Source organism: Calypte anna, chromosome 5 (genome assembly GCF_003957555.1).
Source record: "Calypte anna isolate BGI_N300 chromosome 5, bCalAnn1_v1.p, whole genome shotgun sequence".
NCBI lineage: Eukaryota > Metazoa > Chordata > Aves > Apodiformes > Trochilidae > Calypte > Calypte anna.
In genome coordinates, this window is record NC_044250.1 from 15,623,025 (window position 1) to 15,644,585 (window position 21,561).

Below are 21,561 nucleotides of genomic sequence, written 5' to 3' on the forward strand. Positions count from 1 at the left end.
ATATAATGACCATACTATGAACAGACATAATTCTCCCCATGTTGATGCCTACTAACAGATTCATTCCAGTGCACTGAGTGCTAAGAGGAGTGGATGGGACATGTGAAAGTACCAGCTTAAAAAAAAAATAAAATCTTTGCAGATGGTGCTTGGTGACTGCAGCAGTGCTGTCCTGAGCAGGCAGTAAAGTAGTTTTGAGGGCGAGGCTGAGCTGTAAGCAGCAGGGAGAGGTTGGGTAGGAACTGTTGTAAAACTGTAGTAAATGCTAGGTGTGTCGTGGTGGAGGTGAACAGCTTCAGATTCTGGGTATCAGAGGATGTTTCATCTGTGTTGGTTGTGATCTTAGGAATTTGTGGCAGGAAGATCTAATGAAACTCTGCTATGTTATTTGAAGAATGTTTGAAAACATGTTGTTATTGTCAACAACATTTATATTTTAACAGTTGTTCTCTTACTTGAAACCTTTTGATAGGCTGGATGAAAGATGTCAGAAAATCCTCTAAAAACATCAAAATAGGTGAGTTTCTGTTTTATGTTTGTTGGGTTTTATTGTTCTTTAACTGCTACCAGAGCACAAGGCTTTGTTTGGGATGTATATGGTGAAAAGGGGAGTTTACCTTATCATAGTTTGATAAAGGAAGAAGTCTTAGAAGAAAAATACAAGCAGTTAAGTAACTGAAATATTAATCCTGTTGGTGACCTAATGCTTTGCCTTAACTTCTTGTCTCTGGATAAACTCTGGGTCACAGGGCTCTCTCTGGAGGGCTGTTTTATCTATAACACTGCATGTTTACCTGGGGAAGGCTTCAAACTTGTTCAGTTAGTTGCTCAGTTGAAAAGAAAGAAAAAAGTCCCAATCTGAGTCAGATAGACTTTACTGCATGACAGCAGAAGTCATCCTCTGGCTCATTTTCCCTTGAAGCAAAGAACTCCAGTTCCCTGCCACAGTGTGTGTCTAGGGAAATCACAAAGATTGCTACAGAGATAGCAGTGTCCTGCAGTGCTTAGCTGTGTCTATAGCAAGGATTCTGAGAAACTGTGAAACGGTTCTTGATTCAGAAAGGAGAGTGAACTTTGAAATGCATTGGAAAAATTAAATCCTCAGGTAGACACTTGAAATTACTTCAGCAGCCAGATGAGAAATTCTTTGAAATTTTTGTAGACTCTTCTGAAGGATTCTCTTAATCCTTGGTAGTTAGGAAGGGCTTAGGCATAGGTCTCTAAGAGTTGTTGGCTTTTCCAGTATTCATGATGGTCAGCTGTTCCAAATGCATTTTTTCTGACTCTTGTCTGTCTATGTTTTTAATGTTTCTGTGTTGTTAGAAAGAAATGTGTGAGATCAAGTGCCCGTGTTTTCCAAAATAACAATTTGCCAGAGGGTCTTGAGATGAGCAGAAGAGTGAAGCAACGTAGGGCTGTGTTCAAAGGAGTAAATTAGAGCTTGAGGCAAACTTTTCTATCTTGTTATTGAGACACATAACTTACAGAAAGATTGCTGTTTCATGTTGGTGTTATTTTAAGATTATTTGGAGCCCTAAGTGACAGTTCAGATAAGATAGTTAATCAAGTGAAGGTATCTTTTTTTAAAACTTGCATCAGTGCTGACCTTTAACTAAACATAAAATGGAGAAGAATGTTCTACAGTGTTAATTTATCTGTGCTCCTACAGCTGGTCAGAAGAAAAGAGCAATGATTTTGGGCATGGGCTGTGTTGTTAAGTGGCTTGTCTGCTTGTATCTGTTGTGTTCTATTCCTGCAGAAATATCCCAGTGTAGATCATAAATTCTTAACTTTCAGTACTGACTGATGACTTTGCTTGATAGTGCCTCGAGTTCTGTTTGATGGTTGGACTTATCAAGACTTTGAGAGTGTTTTTGGCAGTGAGGATGAGATAGAGGAGCTTCCAAGAACATGGTTCTGCTAGCCAAGGTAAAAACACTTCTTGTTAATGCTTATCAAATAGTGTGAAATGGTATTTGATTCCTTTTGTAATGGGTGTTTTCTCCAGTGGTTTTACATGCTACAAAATCAAATCCTCTTCAAAACAATGAGGCAAGATTCTTAATAGTATATTCTAGCATGTGTCCAACTCCTTTAAATATAAAGTGTAGAAGTGCAGTTCAGTACGAGTCTAAAGTGAGACTGCTTAACTCTGGTCAACATAACCTTGTTAAGTTACTGTTGGTAGCTGCACTGGTGACTTTTGCCAGCTATAAATCATTACTGATAAAACCTTTCCCAAGCTGCTGACTGTTACTGAGGCAGTCGTGGATACCTGATAAACACCTCATGGAAGCTGCCTAGTAAGGAGATTGCTTTCTTTTAAATTTCTATTAAAAAAATTAATATATTAAGCAGGGGCTGAACTGATTAGTGGCATTTTTTTGACAGGCAGAAAAAGGGTCAGGGGTGCCAGAAGTGCTGGTTTTGGTGTTGTGCCTGAGTACACTCAGGCTCAGTGGGCTAGGGCTCATGGGCCACTTTTAATACCAAGCATTACTCACTTGATATCTGTTACTGTCCAGGTTCACTCTGCTCTGATAAACCACTTCCCTTAAAGAGGCTGGGGAGAGGATTTCCATTAGGGAATGGTTACTTTTGCTAAAGTTTCCTGGGCAGCCCCTTAGCTGATGGCCTTAGAGCTATGCTTATGTAGGTCTAGACAAATTGCACCTAAAAGGCACCCAACTGCTTAAATAATAGCAGAGTAAGTTTTCTGCCTTACTGCATCATGTGAAGAATAATGTGCTCTAAAGGAACATGGAGGAGGTAAACCAAGTAATGTCTTAAAATATGTCACTGGCACCTCAGTTTTAGGTCCTCAGTAACATTTGGCCTCTGAAGGAAAAGCTACTCAAGCACAACAGGATCCTTACCCCTGCTAAATATAAATTGTAACAGCTGAGAATAATTGTGGGGGATGTTGAGAATGATGCCCATGCTGAGTAAGCATTTACTTCAGACTTAAGGGCTCATGAGGTTTTTTTTCCCAATGTACATGTAAATGTGTGTCAAATTATTTGCTTAACAACCATCTCTCATTAATGGCTGCGTTTCCCCAGCCTAATATTAGTTTCTCCTGTAAGAGTGGAAGTCATGGATAACTAACAGAGATTTTCAACTTTGCATGTTTGTTAAATAATTTGTGCTTCTCTTTGACTTCTTCATGAAATGTTGCATTGAAGATGAAGGTGGCAGAAGAATGCAAAGCAAATTCAATCTGTAACAGTACAAGGAAAACTCCAGTAATTGTGTGCTTTGATACTGTATTATCCTCTCTACTACAAGCATCATGAATAAGCATGGTAGTTAACTGTCTATTTCTCTCAATTCGCTTTATTTAGGATGAAAACTTTGATGGCTTTGTAGTTGAAGTTTGGAGTCAGCTGGGAAATCAAAAGCACAAGTGAGTATAGGTCTCTGGGATGTAATTGCTAAAAATCTTTTAAAATTCATATTGATTTGAATTTGTCATTGTTAGTAAATCCACTTCATTCAAGATTGTTCTGCTTATCTTGGAGCAAAGTAGCAGGGTCTGCTCCACTCCAGGTGAGCTCCAAGGTTACATGATAATCTTCATAGTGGACCTAGCAGACTACAGGAGCTTTTCACAGCTGAGTTCTTGAAGAGGTTAAACAGAGGTGAAGAGGGCATCTCCACTGCATGCTTACTCAGATGTTATAACATTTATTAGTTTGGGTTACTAGGGGAAAATTGGAATCATGGGATGCTTTCAGGGCCACTAAATTTGAGTTGATCAGGAAACTTTCCAAACCTTAATACAGAGATCTGCTAGACACACTGAAACTAAAGCCAAAATTCCCAACCTGAAGCAAACCAAGCACAGTATATTTTAAACTTTGGAGTAGTTGATCTACCTTTTGGTAGTTCCACTTTGAAGATTCAGTAGTCTGCATTTTTTGAAGCTGCTAAAACTAAAGCATTTATCCTTATCCAGCTGTTTCCTGACATATTCTAACAGAATTCCCTTGAGCACAAGCCCCTTAACTGTCCTGACAACTTGGACAGAGTCAAGGAAAGGCGAGTTCCAAAGTGGCTCGCAGCCCATACACCCTGACCTTGAATGTTTCCAGGGATGGGGATTCTACCACCTCTCTGGGCAACCTCTTCTTGTGTTTCACCTCCCTTGTAGTAAAAAAATTTCATACCTAAATTTCATACCTAAATCTCCCCTCTTTCCATTTATACCCATTACCCCTTGTCCTGTCACTACAGGCCTTGCAAAAAAGTTTGTTCCCATCTTTCTTATGGGCCCCCTTCAGGTATTGAAAGGCCAAGATAAGCTCTCACCAGAGTCTTTTCCAGGCTGAACAGCAACAACTCTTTCAGCCTGTCTTCACAGGAGAGGTGTTACATCCCTCTGATCATTTTTGTGGCCCTCTGGATTTGCAGCAGCAGGTCCAAGTCTTTCTTGTGTGGGGGACTCCAGAATTGGACACAGCACTGCAGGAGGGGTCTCACAGGAGGGGGTAATCCCCTCCCTCAGCCTGCTGCTCATGCTGCTTTGGATGCAGCCCAGGCTAAGGTTGGCTTTCTGGGCTGCCAGTGCCATGTCCAGCTCATGTCCAGTGCTTCATCTACCAGTATCCCAAGTCCCTCTCCACATGACTCCTCTCAGTCCCTTCATGCTCCAGGTACTGAGGACTGCCCTGGCCCTCCTGGAGCACCTTGCACTTGGCCTTGGTGAACTTCATGAAATTCACAACTTAGGCTCACAAGTCAAGCTTCTCCAGGTCCCTCTATCCCATTCCTCCAGTGTGCCATCTGCAAACTTGCTTATGGTGCACTTGATCCCACTTTGTCATTGATGAAGATATTAAACAGTACTGGGACCAGTAGGGACCCTCGAGGGACACCATTTGTCACCAGACTCCATTTGGACATCAAGCCATTTGCCACTACTCTCTGGATGGGACCCAATTCTTTATAGAGTGAGCAGTCCCCCCATCAAATCCTTGTCTCTCTGATTCAGAGGGAAAGGTGTAGGGGCTGTGTCAAAGGCTGTGCAGAAGTCCAGGTAGATGACATCTGTAGCTCTTCCTCCGTCCACTTATGAGCTCACTCCATCATAGAAGGCCACCAGGTTGGTCAGGCAAGACTTCTCCTTGGTGAAGCCATGCTGTCTGCCTTGAATCACCTCCCTGTCCTCCATGAGCCACTCTCAGGAGCAAAGAATTTTAACTGCAGAATCTTTGTAGCCTTGTCAGGGGCTCCACCATTTGCACTGGAAGGAATAATCCTTAAGTAAGATGCTCTTGCTTGTAATTAAGTAATTTGCCATGTTGTTCCTAACAGTTGATCTCTGTCCTGAGCTCTGAACCTGCTGTGCTCTGTCTTAATAGGAAAGCCAACAAGATGATTTAAGCAATTAGTAACTGTCAGCAAGATGCTGGGTGTAGTGGTCACTTTATCTCCTGTGCTCCCTGTGTTGCAGTGAATGGATGCTTTGCCTGGTAGTTAACTTACAGGAATATAAGTGATTTTAAGGCTCACTGCAGCCCAATGTAAGCACACCAGTATCACAGGGATGTATTGAAAATAACACACATGAACAGCACATTTATTTTTTAGCTTCAGAGTGAGTTTACTTGTGGCACGGTAAAAATTTTGCTCTTTAGCAGGATTCATTGCTTGCCTTGTCTTGTGTGATGAGAAGTGTTTGCAGCAGAGCAGGTACTGCTGTGTGGTGGCTCTGGCCTGCAGGATCTGATGGCTGCTCACCAGAAATACAGAAGCACCACTGACATGCTCCCCATTACTGTGAGATACAAGTGGGAAGTTATTTCCCTAACTCCAGAGAAAGAAAGGGTTATTTACAGAGTAAAATGGTAACTGCTTCCTTCAGTGAGCCGTGGCCCCCTGTGAACAAGGCTTTAGGATTGTCCTGACTAAAATTGTCAAAGATTTTTCACACAAGAGCATTAATAGAAACAGCAGTTACAAACTGCAGATTTTTCTCCTCATCAAAGCCAGTTTTGGTTAAAGTGTTTCACTGTAAACTCAGCTGTGGTCCTTTCCTCCTGTATTGTTACTTGCTTAGAAATGATTAGGATTTTTCACTTGCAGAATGCCTGGTGCTGAGCTTGGCTCCTCAGAGACAAGCAGCTGAGCAGGGCTGGAGCCAGGCTTGTGTGTGGGACAGCAGTTGTTTTGTGCAAGCAGAAGTGCATTGTTGCCTTAAGTTTTTATTCTGTGTTGCTTGTAAGTTGTGAGACCAGTGTCTTTATTTTGAGGTTAAATCAGCTTTTTCATCACTTTCTCTAAAGCTGGTGGCTTGGGTATCCATTGCTTCAGGTGTTTCCCCCAGTCAATGATTTTTGAAATGAGCAGGTACTTTGAACAGATCTTAAGAAGCAGAATTAAGGGAACTTGGCACCTTGGCAATGCTGGGTTTTTATTTGCACGTTGGCCACTTTTACTTTGGGATCTGTAATTTCCTTCAGATTATCAGAGCAGAGCTATTCCTGGTAACTGGGTAAGTGTGGATCATCTTTTTCTTTGCCTCTCCCTGCCAGGATAGTTTGAGTATCTCATGACCTCTGTAGCCCACAGCGTGGCAGTGTTGTACCGTGATTCATACCCCACCTTCCCTGTCAGATTGTCTTCCCAAAACACTGAAAAGCAGTGGTAAAGCATGTTTTTCACCTGGAGAAGGTGAAGGTCTCTTGACAGATAGGTGCCAGCACGGAGGTGACCCTAATCCTTCAGAGATGTGGGATTTTCACAGAACCCTTGTGCATGCTCCAGGTGAAGCATCTGCACTGATTTTTAGGCACATCCTGTTGGCTTTCCTGATTCAGAACCTTCAAGGTCAAACACCTGGAAGCAGCTTAACCTGCTTCTGGGGAAAGGCAGAAAAGAGCATATTGCAGCTTCTAGGAACTGGTAGTCTGACTGCAAATTACTTTCACAGTTTCTGACAACAGAAGGAGATTTGCCCAGCTTATACAATTTATTCCTATTATTTAGTGCCAAGATGTAGTTTACAAAGAAAATTAAAAATGAATATGTTTATATTCCTGAAATACAAGGAATAGTCTCACAGAAGCAGTTAGCAACAGGTTATTGAGACTCAACACAGGTGCATAAAAATTATGAAATGGCAAAGCAGTGTTGTAAAAGTAAAGTAAAAGTAAAAATTATTTCATTTGGTATCATTCTGGTTTTCATTTTTCAAAACCAAAAGTGAGGGGATACCTAGCTACTAAGTTAATAATTAAATGACACTCAGTGTTGTTAATAGTTAATCTTTTTGTGTATCTGTGTTGAGGGAAAATCTGTAAAATAATTCCTGTTATTTTTTTGTTAGTCTTATGGAAAACATCCAAGATCCCATTCAGTGCACTGCTCAGTGGTGCAGAGACACTTAATGTAGCACAGGTTTCTTTTTCAAACTGAAAATTACTAGAAGGTAGGATTTGCTTATGGAACATTTGTGCTCCATTTGGGGGTTCAGCTGCATATTCAGCAACCACTCTTGAAGAGCAATGTGCAGTGATACCTGTTAGCAGAGTGCACCACTTGGGGCAGGTGACTCTGCAAAAGAATCTGAAAGCCTGAAAATTAATGTCCTGACTCTCTGCTAAACTGGGTTATGATTTAATCACTACTTCATGTATCAGAAAGCTGAATAAAATGCAGCTCTCTTCTCAGCAGACCTCAGTTTAGCACATGTCCCCATGAGAGACCTTTTTTCAGCAGCTGAACATGAATTTTGGGTGGATTAAAGAGGCATGACATCTTCATAGCACATGCTTCCCTCCTGGCCTTGGTGCTGGGGCTTGAACTGCCTGAAGACCTTGTGACAATTAAATTTAGGAAGTATCTCCATACAGCAAGGTAACAGTGTTAGCTCTCTGCAGTTTTGTAACCCATAAATCCTGTGACCAACCTCTTTAAGAACCTGTGATCACTGAACATTTTTTTTAAAAAATGAGGCAAATTTAGACCCTTCTTTGTCAGCCCTTTGTATGTTTCTAGAAAATCTTGAAGTTTTTCAGTCCTCCCTTCAGCATTAGAAATGAATGGAAAGTCTTTCCTGCAAGACCTGAGGAGTCTTCTTCACAGAGCTTTCAGTTTCCTGCTTATCCTAACTTGCATTTCAGTTGAGGTGAAATGTTGGTAAAAATCTACATTGCTGATATCCACTGAGACAGGAAATTCTGTGACTTCTGGCTCACCAAGCATCTTCTGGTTTACATCTTCTTAAACAGAAATAACTTCATCAGGTTTTGCTTGTTTTCAAGAACAAAAAATTTTCTAATCATTCTGGTATGGAGCTGGAGTTGTTCTGTAATGCTCAGCAGACTAAAGTCTTAAATCTCATTAATCCTTAGTGCTGCTGTCTTTTGCATATTCATTTAAATATTGATTTCACCAAGTGTATAAATTTTACATAAGGGAATCCTGTTCCTCAGTGTAGCTTCTTGGTTTCATGATTGATATCCTAAGCAGCTTTGTCTCTAGCTGTTCATGCAGGCTCCTACATGCCTTTGGTGTTACACAGCAATGCTTTGTGTACACTTGGGTGAATAAAATGCCATTAGGTTCTTAAATTTAGATGCTGAAATACCACTGGTTCTGTCTGGAGAACCTGAAGTGTCTTAGTAGGTGTATGTGGACCTAAGTTTCAGGGGGTTTGTACTGACTAGTTCAGGCTTCTGTAGGCATCTGGTACAGATACTTGGAAGTACCCTCTGCAGTACTGGTACCTACTTTTTTCCACTGATTTCTGGGAATAGAATGATCAAGGGAGTACAGTTTAATGGGAGATTAGAGACTGCATCTAATTGTTGCTGCTTCTTTTCATGCTGACAATCATTGCAGGGATGGAAAAGTTTCAGCTTTCTACCTTTTATTCTAATCTATCAGAAATCAGTCTCCTAACAAACTCTAAATCATTCCAGATAACTTGTGCAGATGATACCTGAATTCTAATGTGTTTTGCCGCTTCTTAAGGTTTAAAGCTGATTCTTAATTAAACACCTGTCTTTTGTCTAAAACTTTATTGACTGATTTTGCAGTAAAATATGTCAAGTTATTGATCAAAGGGCTGGAGCTCCTCTCCTATGAAGACAGGCTGAGGGAGCTGGGCTTCTTCACTCCAGAACCTAAAGGGGGCTACAGAAAAGCTGTAAGAGGGACTTCTGACAAAGCCGTGTAGTAGTAGGATGAGGATTATTGGTTTCAAGCTAAAAGATGGTAGATTTAGACTGGGTTTTATGTAGAACTTAGTTCTGTGACACACTGGAACCAGGGAAGCTGTGGCTGCTGCCTTCCCTGGAAATGTTCAAGGCCAGGTTGGGTGAGACTTGGAGCAGCCTGGTCTAGGGAAAGATGTCCCTCCCTACAACATGGGGGTTGGGACTGGATGATGTAGGTGCCTTCCAATACAGAGCATTCTGTGATTCATCCTGTGGCTTTTAAGGTAAAAAATGTTTGTGGCAGAAATCCTGAGATAACTGAGCAAGCAAAGGTTCCCTGCTTATTTAGTTAACAGCTAACAGGCAGGATGATGTCTCTTGCTAATCTCACTTGAGGGGTTTTTCTCTCCAGAGCCCCAGGTCATGTGCAAAAACCATGAATATATCCCTCAGAATCCCATAGCATACACAAAGTGCACACCTTGTTCTGATCAGTGTGTCATTAGCTGACAGATGGCACTGCCATCACACAGAATCAATCTGAAAAATGGGATTTCTTTATTTTCACCACATGCTGCAGTCACTTGGTATCGTGCAGTAAATGACCTTCAGACATCTTAATAATGTTGATGGGAGTATGGAAGCACAAAGCTCTTCTGGCAGTTCTATCCTTCATCTTAGTCCCTGAAAAATTAATCTATTAATCAAAGATTTGCTGTAATTCAGTACAGTTTTTTGGTATTAACTTGGTAATGAAATGAAACAAAAGGGCAATTTCTTCTTGAAGTAGACAGCTTTAGTCTGTCAAATTTCCTTGACAAGGCATAAATTTTAGGGAATATTGACTACCAACTTGTGCAAAAACGTGGCTGAAGTCGGAAAGTTCTGAAGGGTATTGTGATAGAAGTGGAGAATGTAACAACTTTATGTGTCTTTTGCAAAGCTTTTCAAAGATACCTCCATTCCTGGGCATTAAACTAAGTGCTCTGCAAGGTGTCCATAGGCAGCAGTGTTGGAAAATGGGAGTTCTGAGGAAATGAACTTCCCCTAAACTCTGGGTGATGAAAATGGGGAGGTCTGCCTACTTTGTAGGGAAGAAGATAGTTTGAAATCATGAACACTTGGAAAATTAATCTACAAAGTGGCAGTGATAATACAAGGCCTGAAATACTAGGAATGAAGGAGACCTTAATTAACTCTAGATAAAGTGTCTTGAAGATGCCAGTGTTTTAGGAGCTACTCCAAAGGTAAATTTGACATTGGTGAAGTCTCTGCTAAATATTTAATAAAGCCTTTTCAGGAAGACCAATTTTATTCCTACTTTCCTGTACCTAATTATAATGTTTAAAATGTCATTAGTTTTTCTTTCAAAATTACCAGTGGTAGTGTGGGAGAATATTGTGTGTAAAACACTGGAAAGCACTACTGAGACCCAGTGAAGTTTTAATTTAAAGCACACAATGCTAAATGAGCATTTGGCTGTTGCTGTTTGGAGGAGAGGGGAAGAGTGCACCTTCAGTTTACATACTCTTCCTTGGCTGACAAATGGAACTGAGCCTGAATTAAGTCTTCAACTATTAATCCTGTCTGATTTTCTAGGTGTTCAGGGCCCAGAGCCCTGGCTTGACAGGTTAGTGAGTAGATGTTAATCTGCATTTCCTGACCAAGAAGCTGCAGTCCAGTCTTGTCTTCCTGACCTCTGCCAGCTTGAAGCTAATGAGTTTTGGCCAGAGCTCTACTGCTTGAATTTGGTGATGGGAGCAGTGGCTGTTTTGGTGGAGCCTGGGTTTAGTTAGAGCCCTGTCTGCTTCCTACAAAATAAACCCAGCAATCCACTCTGCACTCCTGCCCCTTTACCAGGCCACAAATCCTTTTACAGTTGTGGGTTGTGGTTCTATGCTGTGTGCCTTCCAAGTTTTACAGCATGACTGCTTTGTGCCCTCACTGTTTTTGTGGGTGTGTCACTGCTTTTGGGGGTACATCTTTCACCCAGTGCCTGACATTGCCAAGGAAAGGCAAAACCTTGAACTGAATGTTTATTTGATTTTTCTTTGCATCGGGTTCAAAATCATACCAGCTGCTTTTCTTCTTGTGCTTCAAAGCATTGCTATCTGGATAGCAAAATCTGAGGAGGTAAGACAAATCTGTGAAGATGCAGAGTGGTACAAGGGTGTTAGGCTTGTTCCTAAATGAAAAAGACATAATCTTGCTCTGTAACTGTGGAAGGTTCATTTGTCCTATCTTGCTCCTCACCTTCTAAATAATTAAGTCTGAAAATGTTTTGCGTGGTGTAGAGGACTCAAGAGTTCCTGCAGCTAACAAAAGCATTCAGAAAAGGAAATCTTTGCTGATGAACGGTGTAGAATAATCTTAGTACTGGAGGAATTGATTCTTTGGTCAAATTTATCTTATCTGTAGCTCCTCTGACATCTAATAAAGGATGCACTTATGCTGCAGTTTGGGTATAATTAGTTAGAAAGGTCACTTAGCCATGAGACACAAATCAATGAGAAAGAAGGCTTAGCTAGTTTTAATACTTATTATATTTTTTGATAAGATTATGTCATGTGGGAGCTGTGATGTGTATGTTGGAGTCAATAAATGTCTGCTTAGTTTAGTGTTGTAATTTTTTAATGCTCTCCTATGGAAAAGGATCCTTTTTTTCTGTAATTCATTGGCCTTATTAGTGACACTCTCAGTGTGAAATGCATTTGATAAGGAAATGGAAGAGAAAGCTATTACTTTTGCAGAGCAAGGTGGCAATGTGACAGTTCATTGTCAAGAGCTCAGCACAGCCAGCTTTTAAAATTGTAAGCACAGAATACTGATGGGATTGGGAAAGTGATAAAACTTTGTTTATTTGCCAGGATTTTGAGAGTAATGGTGTTATGGTTTTGGATACACAAAACAAAGTCCAACTGTAGAAAGGGTCGGGTGCAAGCAGATTTTATTTGACAAGTGACAGAGGCAAAAATATAGAGCCAGGCAAAAGAGGGAGAGAGGAAAAGAAGATAGAGGAAAAAGAGGGGAAAAGTTGTAGCGGGAGGAGCCGTTCTTGCTCCTGAAGCTCGATGAGCTGCTGGTCTCTTCCAGGACTCCAGCCACCACACAGTGCTTCCAGGGTAGAAGTGTAGCGGGAGGAGCCTTTCTTGCTCCAGAGGCTCGACGAGCTGCTGGCCTCTCCATGCCTCGCACCAGAGTGAGCTGAGGTGCCTTCTGTGGGTGTGTGTCCCACCTTTATTGGCCCCCTGGTCTTGCTCGTGCCCAATAGGGGCCTGTCCTAATCAGGCACAGGTGGACTCACACCCACTCACTGGCAATTCGAGGCACCTGGTTCATCTTGTCTCTACAAAAAGTGGTAAGAAATTGGTAGGAAAGCGTGAGAGAGAGAAGTGGAGAAATAAAGGGTAAGATAGTGGGAAGAATGAGAGGGAGAAAGGGAGTCCAGCTGTCCAGTGAGGTTCTTCAGGATGGTGCTGATCCTGGACAGAAATGGTGCAGAAATGGCAGTGGATAAAGAGACAACAACTCAGAGCATGGACAGCCAGATATACCCCTGAGTCCCTTTTGTTCCCAAGGGGCAGCTGTCAGTCAGCCAGGGTGGTTAGCAGGCAGGCTAACCTGGAGGGAGCAGAAGGGTGTAGTCCTCCACCCACTCATCAATTCTGATCTTCTTCCAGATGCCATTCCTCCTCTCTTCCAGCCACTTTATCCAGGTACATAATTGTGCCTCCAGGGGTGTCCCAGCATTGAAGGTTGTCCCTCAGGAAAGGGGAGAAGTCTCCACATGTAGTGTAACGAGGCAACCAGGTGCCCCTAATTGCCAGGGAGTGAGCATGAGCTTGTGTCAAGCCCACCTGTGCCTGATTAGGGTGGGACCCACTGCACATGCGCAGGATTAGGGGGCCAATAAAAGGTGAGGCCTGAGACACAGGCTCAGCTCAGTCCTGAGCAAGCCAGCAGAGAGGTCAGTTGCTCTCAGAGCAACAGCACCAATCCAGGCTAGTCAACTCTGAGAGCTGTAGGCTTAGAGCATTGCTCGTGAGTCTCTGCTGGAACACCTGGTTGGACCTTGAAGCGCCGTTCCCTAAGAGAGGTTTGTCTTGCTACATCCACACACTCACCAGTTCTTGTCTTCTTCTGAGTCCCTTTTGTTCTCAAGGGGCAGCTGTCAGTCAGACAGGGTGGTTAGCAGGCAGGCTGCCTGGAGGGAGCAGAAGGGTGTAGTCCTCCACCCACTCATCAATATCTGATCTTAGAATCACAGAATCATGGAATGGGCTGGGTTGGAAGGGACCTCAGAGATCACCAAGTCCAACCCTTGATCCACTCCCCCCGTGGTTCCCAGCCCATGGCACTCAGTGCCACATCCAGGCTCTTTGGAAAGATCTCCAGACATGGAGAATCCACTACTTCCCTGGGCAGCCCATTCCAATGCCTGATCACCCTCTCCAGAAAGAAATTCTTTCTAATCTCCAACCTAAACCTCCCCTGGCACAACTTAAGTCCATGCCCTCTTGTCTTGCTTCTTCCAGATGCCATTCCTTCTCTCTTCCAGCCACTTCAGCCAGGTACATGATGGTGCCTCCAGGGGTGTCCCAGCATTGAAGGTTGGCTCTCAGGAATGGGGAGAAATCTCCACACACTCATCAGTTCTTATCTTCTTCCTGGTGCCATCCTTGCTCTGCTCCAGCCCCCTTAGCCAGGTACAATCCAGGTGGCTCAGTGGTGCCTGGAGGGATGTCCCAGCATTGCAGGCTGGTGCTCAGAGAAGAGGAATAGTCTGCACCCAGTAGGTCTGATCACATCCTGAGGTGTCACCCCCTGCTCAGCTCTGGCCAGCCAGCTCCTCCACCCTAGCCAGGGCTAATTCATTTTAAAATTGCTCCTTTGAGACAGCTGCAAAGCAGTGAGGTCAGACTCACACAAATGGCTTTCATAGCATGAGGAGGAAGATTTCAGCAGGCACCAAGCCATTTCAGAGAGGATGAAAATACTTGGTTAGCTTTGGATATTGTCTAGATTGTGCAAGTCAAGCATCATTTCTGTAATGGGTAATGGTTTGGAAGGTTAGTCATTTCAGAATAATATCTGTAGGATGATTCTACCTTGAGAGGCATGACAGTACCAGGAGGTGTTTCTGGGAGTTCAGACTTGGTCCAGTTTAAGTGGAACAAACAGTTTGGATGATCACTCACATACATCCTGCCCTCCTGGCTTTAGCACTGTTACCCCACTGGAATGGGTTGTGTAGTTTCTGCTCCTTTGGGTGTAGGTGTAGTTCTGAACAGATCTAAAATTCTGTGCTGATATCATCAGCCTGAGTACATTTGTGGATACACCCTGCTAGTGTCTAAAAATGAAAGCTGACTTTGTTAAAAAAAATCAAATTATCCAAGGAAGGCACACTTAGAAGGGCCATATTTGTAGTGACATGTGAGGGTAATCACTTAAGGTACTCTTAAGATAACAACAGCCTTTAAACTTTTCTGTGTTTGCAGTTTGTCTCTGAAGAATTTTCTGTTAACATCACCCTTCAAATCAGGAGGACTGTAAAAACAATTTTCTTGAGAATTTTGGAGTTTGATTTCCTATTGAAATGTTTAGATTATGAATCTGAAAATCAGCTTTTGTGAAAGTCTTTAAGTGATGTATATGAAAGGTGATACTTCAGGTGTGACACTGTCAGGCATTTATTTGTTTTGCAATACATTACTGTATAGCTACAAAAAGGATTATTTATACAATAAAATTCAGCAGCAGAAATGTTGCTAAACACAGGCCTCAGAAATAGCCCTTGAAGATTTCATGTCTTGCAGTGAAACTTCTCAGAGCTCCTATGTAGTAATGCAATAGCACCTTGAATCTGGTAAAGAGCAGCTTGTTTCAGAGCAGTTCTGTCACTACTTTAATTCTTTGCACTGACTTTGACCTCAGGTGATGATCTGCTCTGATCAGATGTGCTGCTTTTCCATGCTAGCAATGAATAGTTAGGTTAAAATAAAACTAAGACACATTTTAATTCCAAGGTTCCAATGAAAATAAGACTGTCTCTAGCAGCTCAGTGTTCTTAGTTCTGGAGGAGGATAAACCCCTGATCAGGCTTCCTAATATTTTTTTCTGCCACGGCCATTCAGTACAACTTGTGTTTGCTTCTCTTGCCAGCTGCATCTTTTCAATTATTTACAGTTCCTTGGTCTTGCCACTCTGTAGCACCTATTTTACTGCCTGCCTCTGACAAGATCCTTGTGTTTCAGGGAGCTGGTTCACTTGGTTATTCACCTTTCTGAAGCTCTGCATGAGGCTCACCTGAAGCTCATACTGGTCATCCCTCCTGCAGTTGCAGCAGGGTGAGTATTCCTATTCCTTAGGTTCTAGATGATAAATACTTTCCTCTCTGATAATCAATAAATAAAGCTTTGTTAATAGCTCTGCAGCCTAAATGAACAAGAAATCATTTGTGTGTGGTAGTCCTGTCCTTGTGCATGTTGCACTCCATAACCTCAGTAACTCTGGGCATGCATGGCTGCCCTTTGGATGTCAAAATAAATAGCAGAGGATCCTCCTGTTGTGGTGTTTACCTAAAATGCCTGGTGTGAACTTTCAGCAAAACTGGAGCTGTGGAGCTTTATGACTTGTTGCCAAGGAATGAGTGGAAAGGCTGTGATAAAGGGAGTAAATAAAAAAAACAACTTTCTGAGCCTCTGGACACAATTTCAGCTGTGACAGATAATAGTTGTTCTGTAGAGAAGGAAAAGACAGGTACAGGAAGGAATTCTGTCTGCACCAGGGTCGTGGGTTTTAAAGTTATTTATTTTGACTTGATGGTTTGTATGTACAGAAAATGCATTTAGTAAGAGGTTAATGTTTAAAGTTGTTAATGATTCTGTTTATTTGTGCCCTGCTTTGGATCTGATGGATGTATCAGTTTCTGTGTTCTCCTGGCTCAACAGCAATAAGCAGTTCTTACCTTTCAGTGTTTATAGCAGAGAGGTACTTACTTGCTAAGACTGTATTTATTGAGATACAGTACCCATGTGGAAAAAACCAGCTAATTTCATTACATGTGGAAGGAAACTGAATTCTCTCAAGTTTTTACATTTTTATGAAAAAAAATACATTGTCTTTAAGTGATATATCTATATATTTACTATATTTCTATACTTTTTACTGCTTTTTTTACTGTATCTCTATGGTTTTTCTCTTTCTGTTTTACTATATTTCTAGTCTTTTCCTAGAAAGAAAATGGCACTTCAGAATTTTTATATTTCAGGGAGATTTTATCTACTCCTTCACAATTTTATATGATGAGTACACATGAGAGTGAGCAGAGAGAACTGAAGACAAGGGCAGAAGGTGATTCAGAATACCAGCAGACTGCTTTGTTATTGTGATTTCCAATTGGAACGTGGGCTGTGCCAGTGCTGTGAAGCTTCATTAGCAGGAGTTTGGCCAGTACCCATCTGCCATTTGGCAACCTGTGTTCACATTTGGCTGCCCTTCAGGTCAAAAGCTGCATGGTATCTCTGCATCATGAGCCTGGCTACCTGGTGTGCTGCCTTGTGGAAAACTTTTATGGTGTACTGTAATGCTACAGGGGTAACAAGGAATACACCATGCCTTGCAGAGAACTGTGGTCATAAGGGATTTATCCTACAAACTACCTGGTTCTGAGTCCCCATTCCACTCACTGATTTCCTTGTTTCCTGTTGCACTGTGGATAGGCCAAATTATAAAGTTGTGTGTATGCCTATGTGATGGCTTTTTACTGTCAGAGGGAGGAGCTCCACATCCCTGTTGTTTTCAAGAGGTTTGCTAGAGGCTCTTGTCATGTGGCACTGCAGAGTAATGAACCAATGAGTATGTGGCTGTTGGTGCTGCTGACTGCAGAAGAGGTGGCAGAGGGGACACTTGTGCTCATCCTGTGTTGTGCTTATTCCTTATCTCTGTATTTTACTGAATGGAACAGACACCTGGTGGTTATGCAGGAATTATTGGTATATTGGGCTTGACTTGCTGAAAGTTTTAGCAGTGAAAGACTTGTCATATTGGCATAGTTGGCAATGCAAGGTATTTTCTTTTTTCTCAGTGTTGTCTTTCAGGCTGGGCAGATGAGTATAGGCACCTGAAGGAAAATATTACAATATCTTCTTTTTCTCACCTTGGGCTGTATTAACAGTTTGAGCAGTCTCACAGCCACTGCAGCTTATGACAGTTCAACAGCAGTTTCAGGGTGGTGTTGTACCACCTCCCAAATTTCTTGTAGGCTGTCATTGTACATTCATTCAATGTACATTCATTTTCACTGTACATTCATTTTCAAGATGCCAAAAAGGCTGAGAAAATGGAATGCCTGAGCAGACTTACAAATGTGTCTCCTGCAGCTGGACTTCTCCCTGCAACAGTCTGAAGGTTTTGTTGAGTATTTTTGGGGAGGTCTGATAGCATGAGGAGGAAACAAATCATTTCTGCCTCCAGGCATCTGTGCAGAGCTTAAATGCTTTCAGGGACCCTAAGTGCAACATTCAGGGACCCCATAAGTAGGGGACTAAAATGCTGTCTGTGTGCTGAGATCATGCAGTGTCTGCACTGTAACTCTAATGTCACCTCTTCTGTGGCTTAGGGGTGTAACCCTGTCCTGACCAATTCCTGAAAGCAGGATGTGTACTTTCTGCTGTATAAAGTCTGTAAGCCCATAGTAATAATAATACCTACCTGTCCTTTTTTTCTCCAATAGCTGCCTGGAATCTGATTGCAGTTTGTTTTCTGTACAGCTATGTGGTTCACAATGTTTGCTGTTGCTTTATGTTTTCTTTTATTGCACAGTATAACTGATAAATATATAACTAATATATAACTATATAGCTCATAAAAGGAAGGAGCTAGTTTAATTCAGAAGTCCCTTTGCTTCCAGGTGTAGCTGACCACCAGATTTTGATAAGCAAAGAGGCTGAAGCAGTATGTTGAAAACTGCAGTAAAACCAAACAAAATGAATTCCAAATAAATTGGTAGATTACTCAGTCCTATAAAATAATACCTGTGGAGAGCCTTTAGGGAAAGCCTTTTTCTTTAGGGACTGAAGGACACTGACAGCCCAGCTGCATTTTGAGGAGGTTCTTCCTATCACTCACACCCCTCTGTTTCTGCCTCAGTTCTAGTGGGTTTTGCATCATGTTTTGTGAGATGCTTTGTTCAAAGATCAGTTCAGTTTCTTGTGCATTCTGGCATAAAAGAAAGTAGATCTGTGTCTCAGGACAACACTGGACTTAACACTGCTGTTTCTTTTTCTTTAGACATGATGTGGCTTTTCACCTTTTCCTCCCTGTGCTCCATATTTCCCATGGTCTTTCCATGTCCCAGTGCACACCTTGTGCTTCTGAAGCATTTTGGAGTGCTGCTACACTCCAAATCTTTTAATACACAGAAAGGAATGAACTATATAAGTGGAATCAAGAATCTGTTATTCTTCTACTTCATATTTCAATGGTCTGATGCTCCAAATTATCTTCTTAATGCAGAAAAGCCTCATTAATGTTTTAGCTGAAATTATGCGGAGTGCTCCCACTTCCTTCTTCTTTCCAGAGCTCTGATGCTCACCCTGCCACTGAGCTTCTGAATCCTGAAGCTGACACTCAGCATTTTGTGAGCAGAAAGATGAACCATCAGCATAGTGAGGACTGTGTAATATTCATGCTGGAGGTTTCTTCTTCGTCAGCTTTGGGTTTCCCTTGGGACTCTTTCACATGATTCATCACAATCTGCTTCCTCTGCACTGGCTCTCAGCTGCAGTTTGAAGTTTGTGCAGACTCCTCAGGTTGGTCTGGCATTTTCTGGATGTGGTGTTTCCAGACCTGAAGGCAGCAGTCACTTGACAGATATTTGAAAGAAAGTTCAGGCTGTAAGATGCAAAGGATTTTAAAAAGGAGGAAGCTTTTAATCAGCACTGTTTCTTAGAATGAGGCATCACGTGTTGCAGGCAATCAGAGCTAAGGGCAGGGAAGGTTCCTCACTGTCCTGGATGGCTTTGCATAGCTGTTGAGAGCTAGTTTTGTGGCTGCTAATATTTAAATCTTAGGAAGCCACCTTGCTTTGTCAAGTGAAAGTTGGGAGTCATTCATGTTTGCTTCAGAATATAAATGTTTATGAGCTTCTATTGATGTGTGGATGGTTTTGCTGGTACAGCTCTCTGCTCTAGGGAAGTTTCCAGGAACTGAACCATGGTTTTGGCTGTTGAGCTCTGACATGCAGTCAGGGCTCCCTGTAAGCCCAAGTGTTATCAGCTTTGTTGTATTAACCCATTGTACCATGGAGCCAATGCTGCAATACTTGGAAATTAAAGATGTAAAATCTAAAATCTGTTCCTGGCTCATGAGATAACCTTTGCAACATTCACACATTATTCATGTTCTCATTTCTTGCAGATTCCTTTGGGAGATTGTGGGCTGGTAGGCATTTGTGTCACAGGGGTGTTCATTGGTGGTAACAAATACTTAGAGGTTCTTGTGCTTTAAGTCAAAAATAATGAGAAATTACTATGTCTTCTCTCCTGGCTGTCATTTGTTCCAGTTCTTCTCACTGCCCTCTTATGAACTGTATTTCATCCCAATTGATAGTTCCTTTTTAAAGGAATTTTTTGTTCCTATTAATTGTACTCTATAACAGATGAAGCAGAGGAGAACACTTTAAAATGTTTTTCTAAAACACTTTATCAGCCACTTCATCACCCAGATGCTTTTTAAAATGCTGATAATCCATGTTCTGGTAGAATTTAAGTAACTGCTGTAAACAGTGCTCACATTTGCTCTTTTTAGTGGCACAGAAGGTGGAGGACAGCACAAACTGTAAGATCTCTGTTGATCCTGGTGCCCACTGATAGCACTGGGTTCAGTGTCATGGCCAGAGGGGACCTAAATCTGGTTTGTGTACATACAGTATAATTTTTCTAAATCCTGAAACAAGACTTGAAGCCCCTGGGATTCTTAAATACAATTTTGTCTTGACCAGGGTTTGCTTTGCTGTGGTAACTGCATCTCTGAGAACTGTTTTGCAGTCAGACAACATCCTGAGGCTTGGCCCTTGCACGGTCACTGCCCTCCTGCTGCTGTCCTGCACACTGGGGGTTCACACTTCCAAAACCTTTCTCAGCTTTTATTGCTGGGAGGAGCTGTTTACCTAAATGGCAATTTTTAACCTGAAGTATGTAGGAGAGGCCTGTCCCTAAATGGCCTTGCCTGTGGAGGAGCAGTGAAATATCCCTGTTTTGTAGCTGTGGGAAACAGCACATAGTTTATATGAAAGAGTCTGACAGTCTCATTCTTCTAAACAAATTAGAGTTTCTTTATGCATTCTTAATTTTTCTGGGATTTACTGATAAACCTTTATTGCCCAGGAGGATGCATTGGTCACATTCTTTTCAATTAATGTTGATATAAAAGCCACCTCTCTGTCTCTTCCACAGATATCTTCCTGTTGCATTAACTACAAAAACCACTTTAATTCATGAGTACCAGAAAGGACATTTGTCAGTTGTGGAAATGTCCTAAACATTCACAAAGCATACATGTTTTAAAGCTCAGAAGTACATTGAGTTCAATAAAGAAGTACATTGAGTTCAGTGTTGGGCCCAGTTCTGTTCAGTATCTTTATTGATGATTTAGATGAGGGGATTGAGTCCATCATCAGCAAATTCACAGATGACACCAAGCTGGGGGGAGTGTGGATCAGCTGGAAGGCAGGAGGGCTCTGCAGAGGGACCTGGACAGACTGGAGAGTTGGGATGATCCCAAGGGGATGAGGTTCAACATTCCAAGTGCCGGGTCCTGCACTTTGGCCACAACAACCCCATGGGGAGCTCCAGGCTGGGCACAGAGTGGCAGAAAGGGACCTGGGAGTCTGGATTGCCAGGAAGCTGAAGAGGAGCCAGCAGTGTGCCCAGGTGGCCAAGAAGGCCAATGGCATCCTGGGCTGGCTCAGGAACAGCGTGGCCAGCAGGTCCAGGGAAGGGATTCTGCCCCTGTGCTCAGCCCTGGGGAGGCCGCAGCTTGAGTCCTGTGTCCAGTTCTGGGCCCCTCAGCTCAGGAAGGAGCTTGAGGTGCTGGAGCAGGTCCAGAGAAGAGCAAGGAGGCTGTGAAGGGATCCAGCAGAATTGCTGTGAGGAAGGGCTGAGGGAGCTGGGGGTGTTGAGGCTGGAGAAGAGGAGGCTCAGGGGAGACCTCATCACTCTCTGCAACTCCCTGAAAGGAGGTTGGAGCCAGGGGGGGGTCGGGCTCTGCTCCCAGGCAACTCTCAGCAAGACAAGAGGGCAGGGTCTCAAGTTGTGCCAGGGGAGGTTTAGGTTGGAGATGAGAAAGAATTTCTTTCTGGAGAGGGTGATCAGGCATTGGAATGGGCTGCCCA

The 21,561-nt window shown here is 42.5% G+C and overlaps 1 protein-coding gene across 1 annotated transcript in view; it reads left to right on the forward strand.

Annotated features, from left to right (window-relative positions):
- The window catches only part of CHID1 (chitinase domain containing 1), a 102,747-nt gene that overhangs the window by 13,328 nt on the left and 67,858 nt on the right, over positions 1 to 21,561 (forward strand). The window contains 5 exon segments of the mRNA XM_030451211.1: positions 473 to 517; positions 1,824 to 1,904; positions 1,907 to 1,929; positions 3,345 to 3,406; positions 15,422 to 15,514. Of these exon segments, the coding sequence (XP_030307071.1) occupies positions 473 to 517; positions 1,824 to 1,904; positions 1,907 to 1,929; positions 3,345 to 3,406; positions 15,422 to 15,514 (304 nt within the window).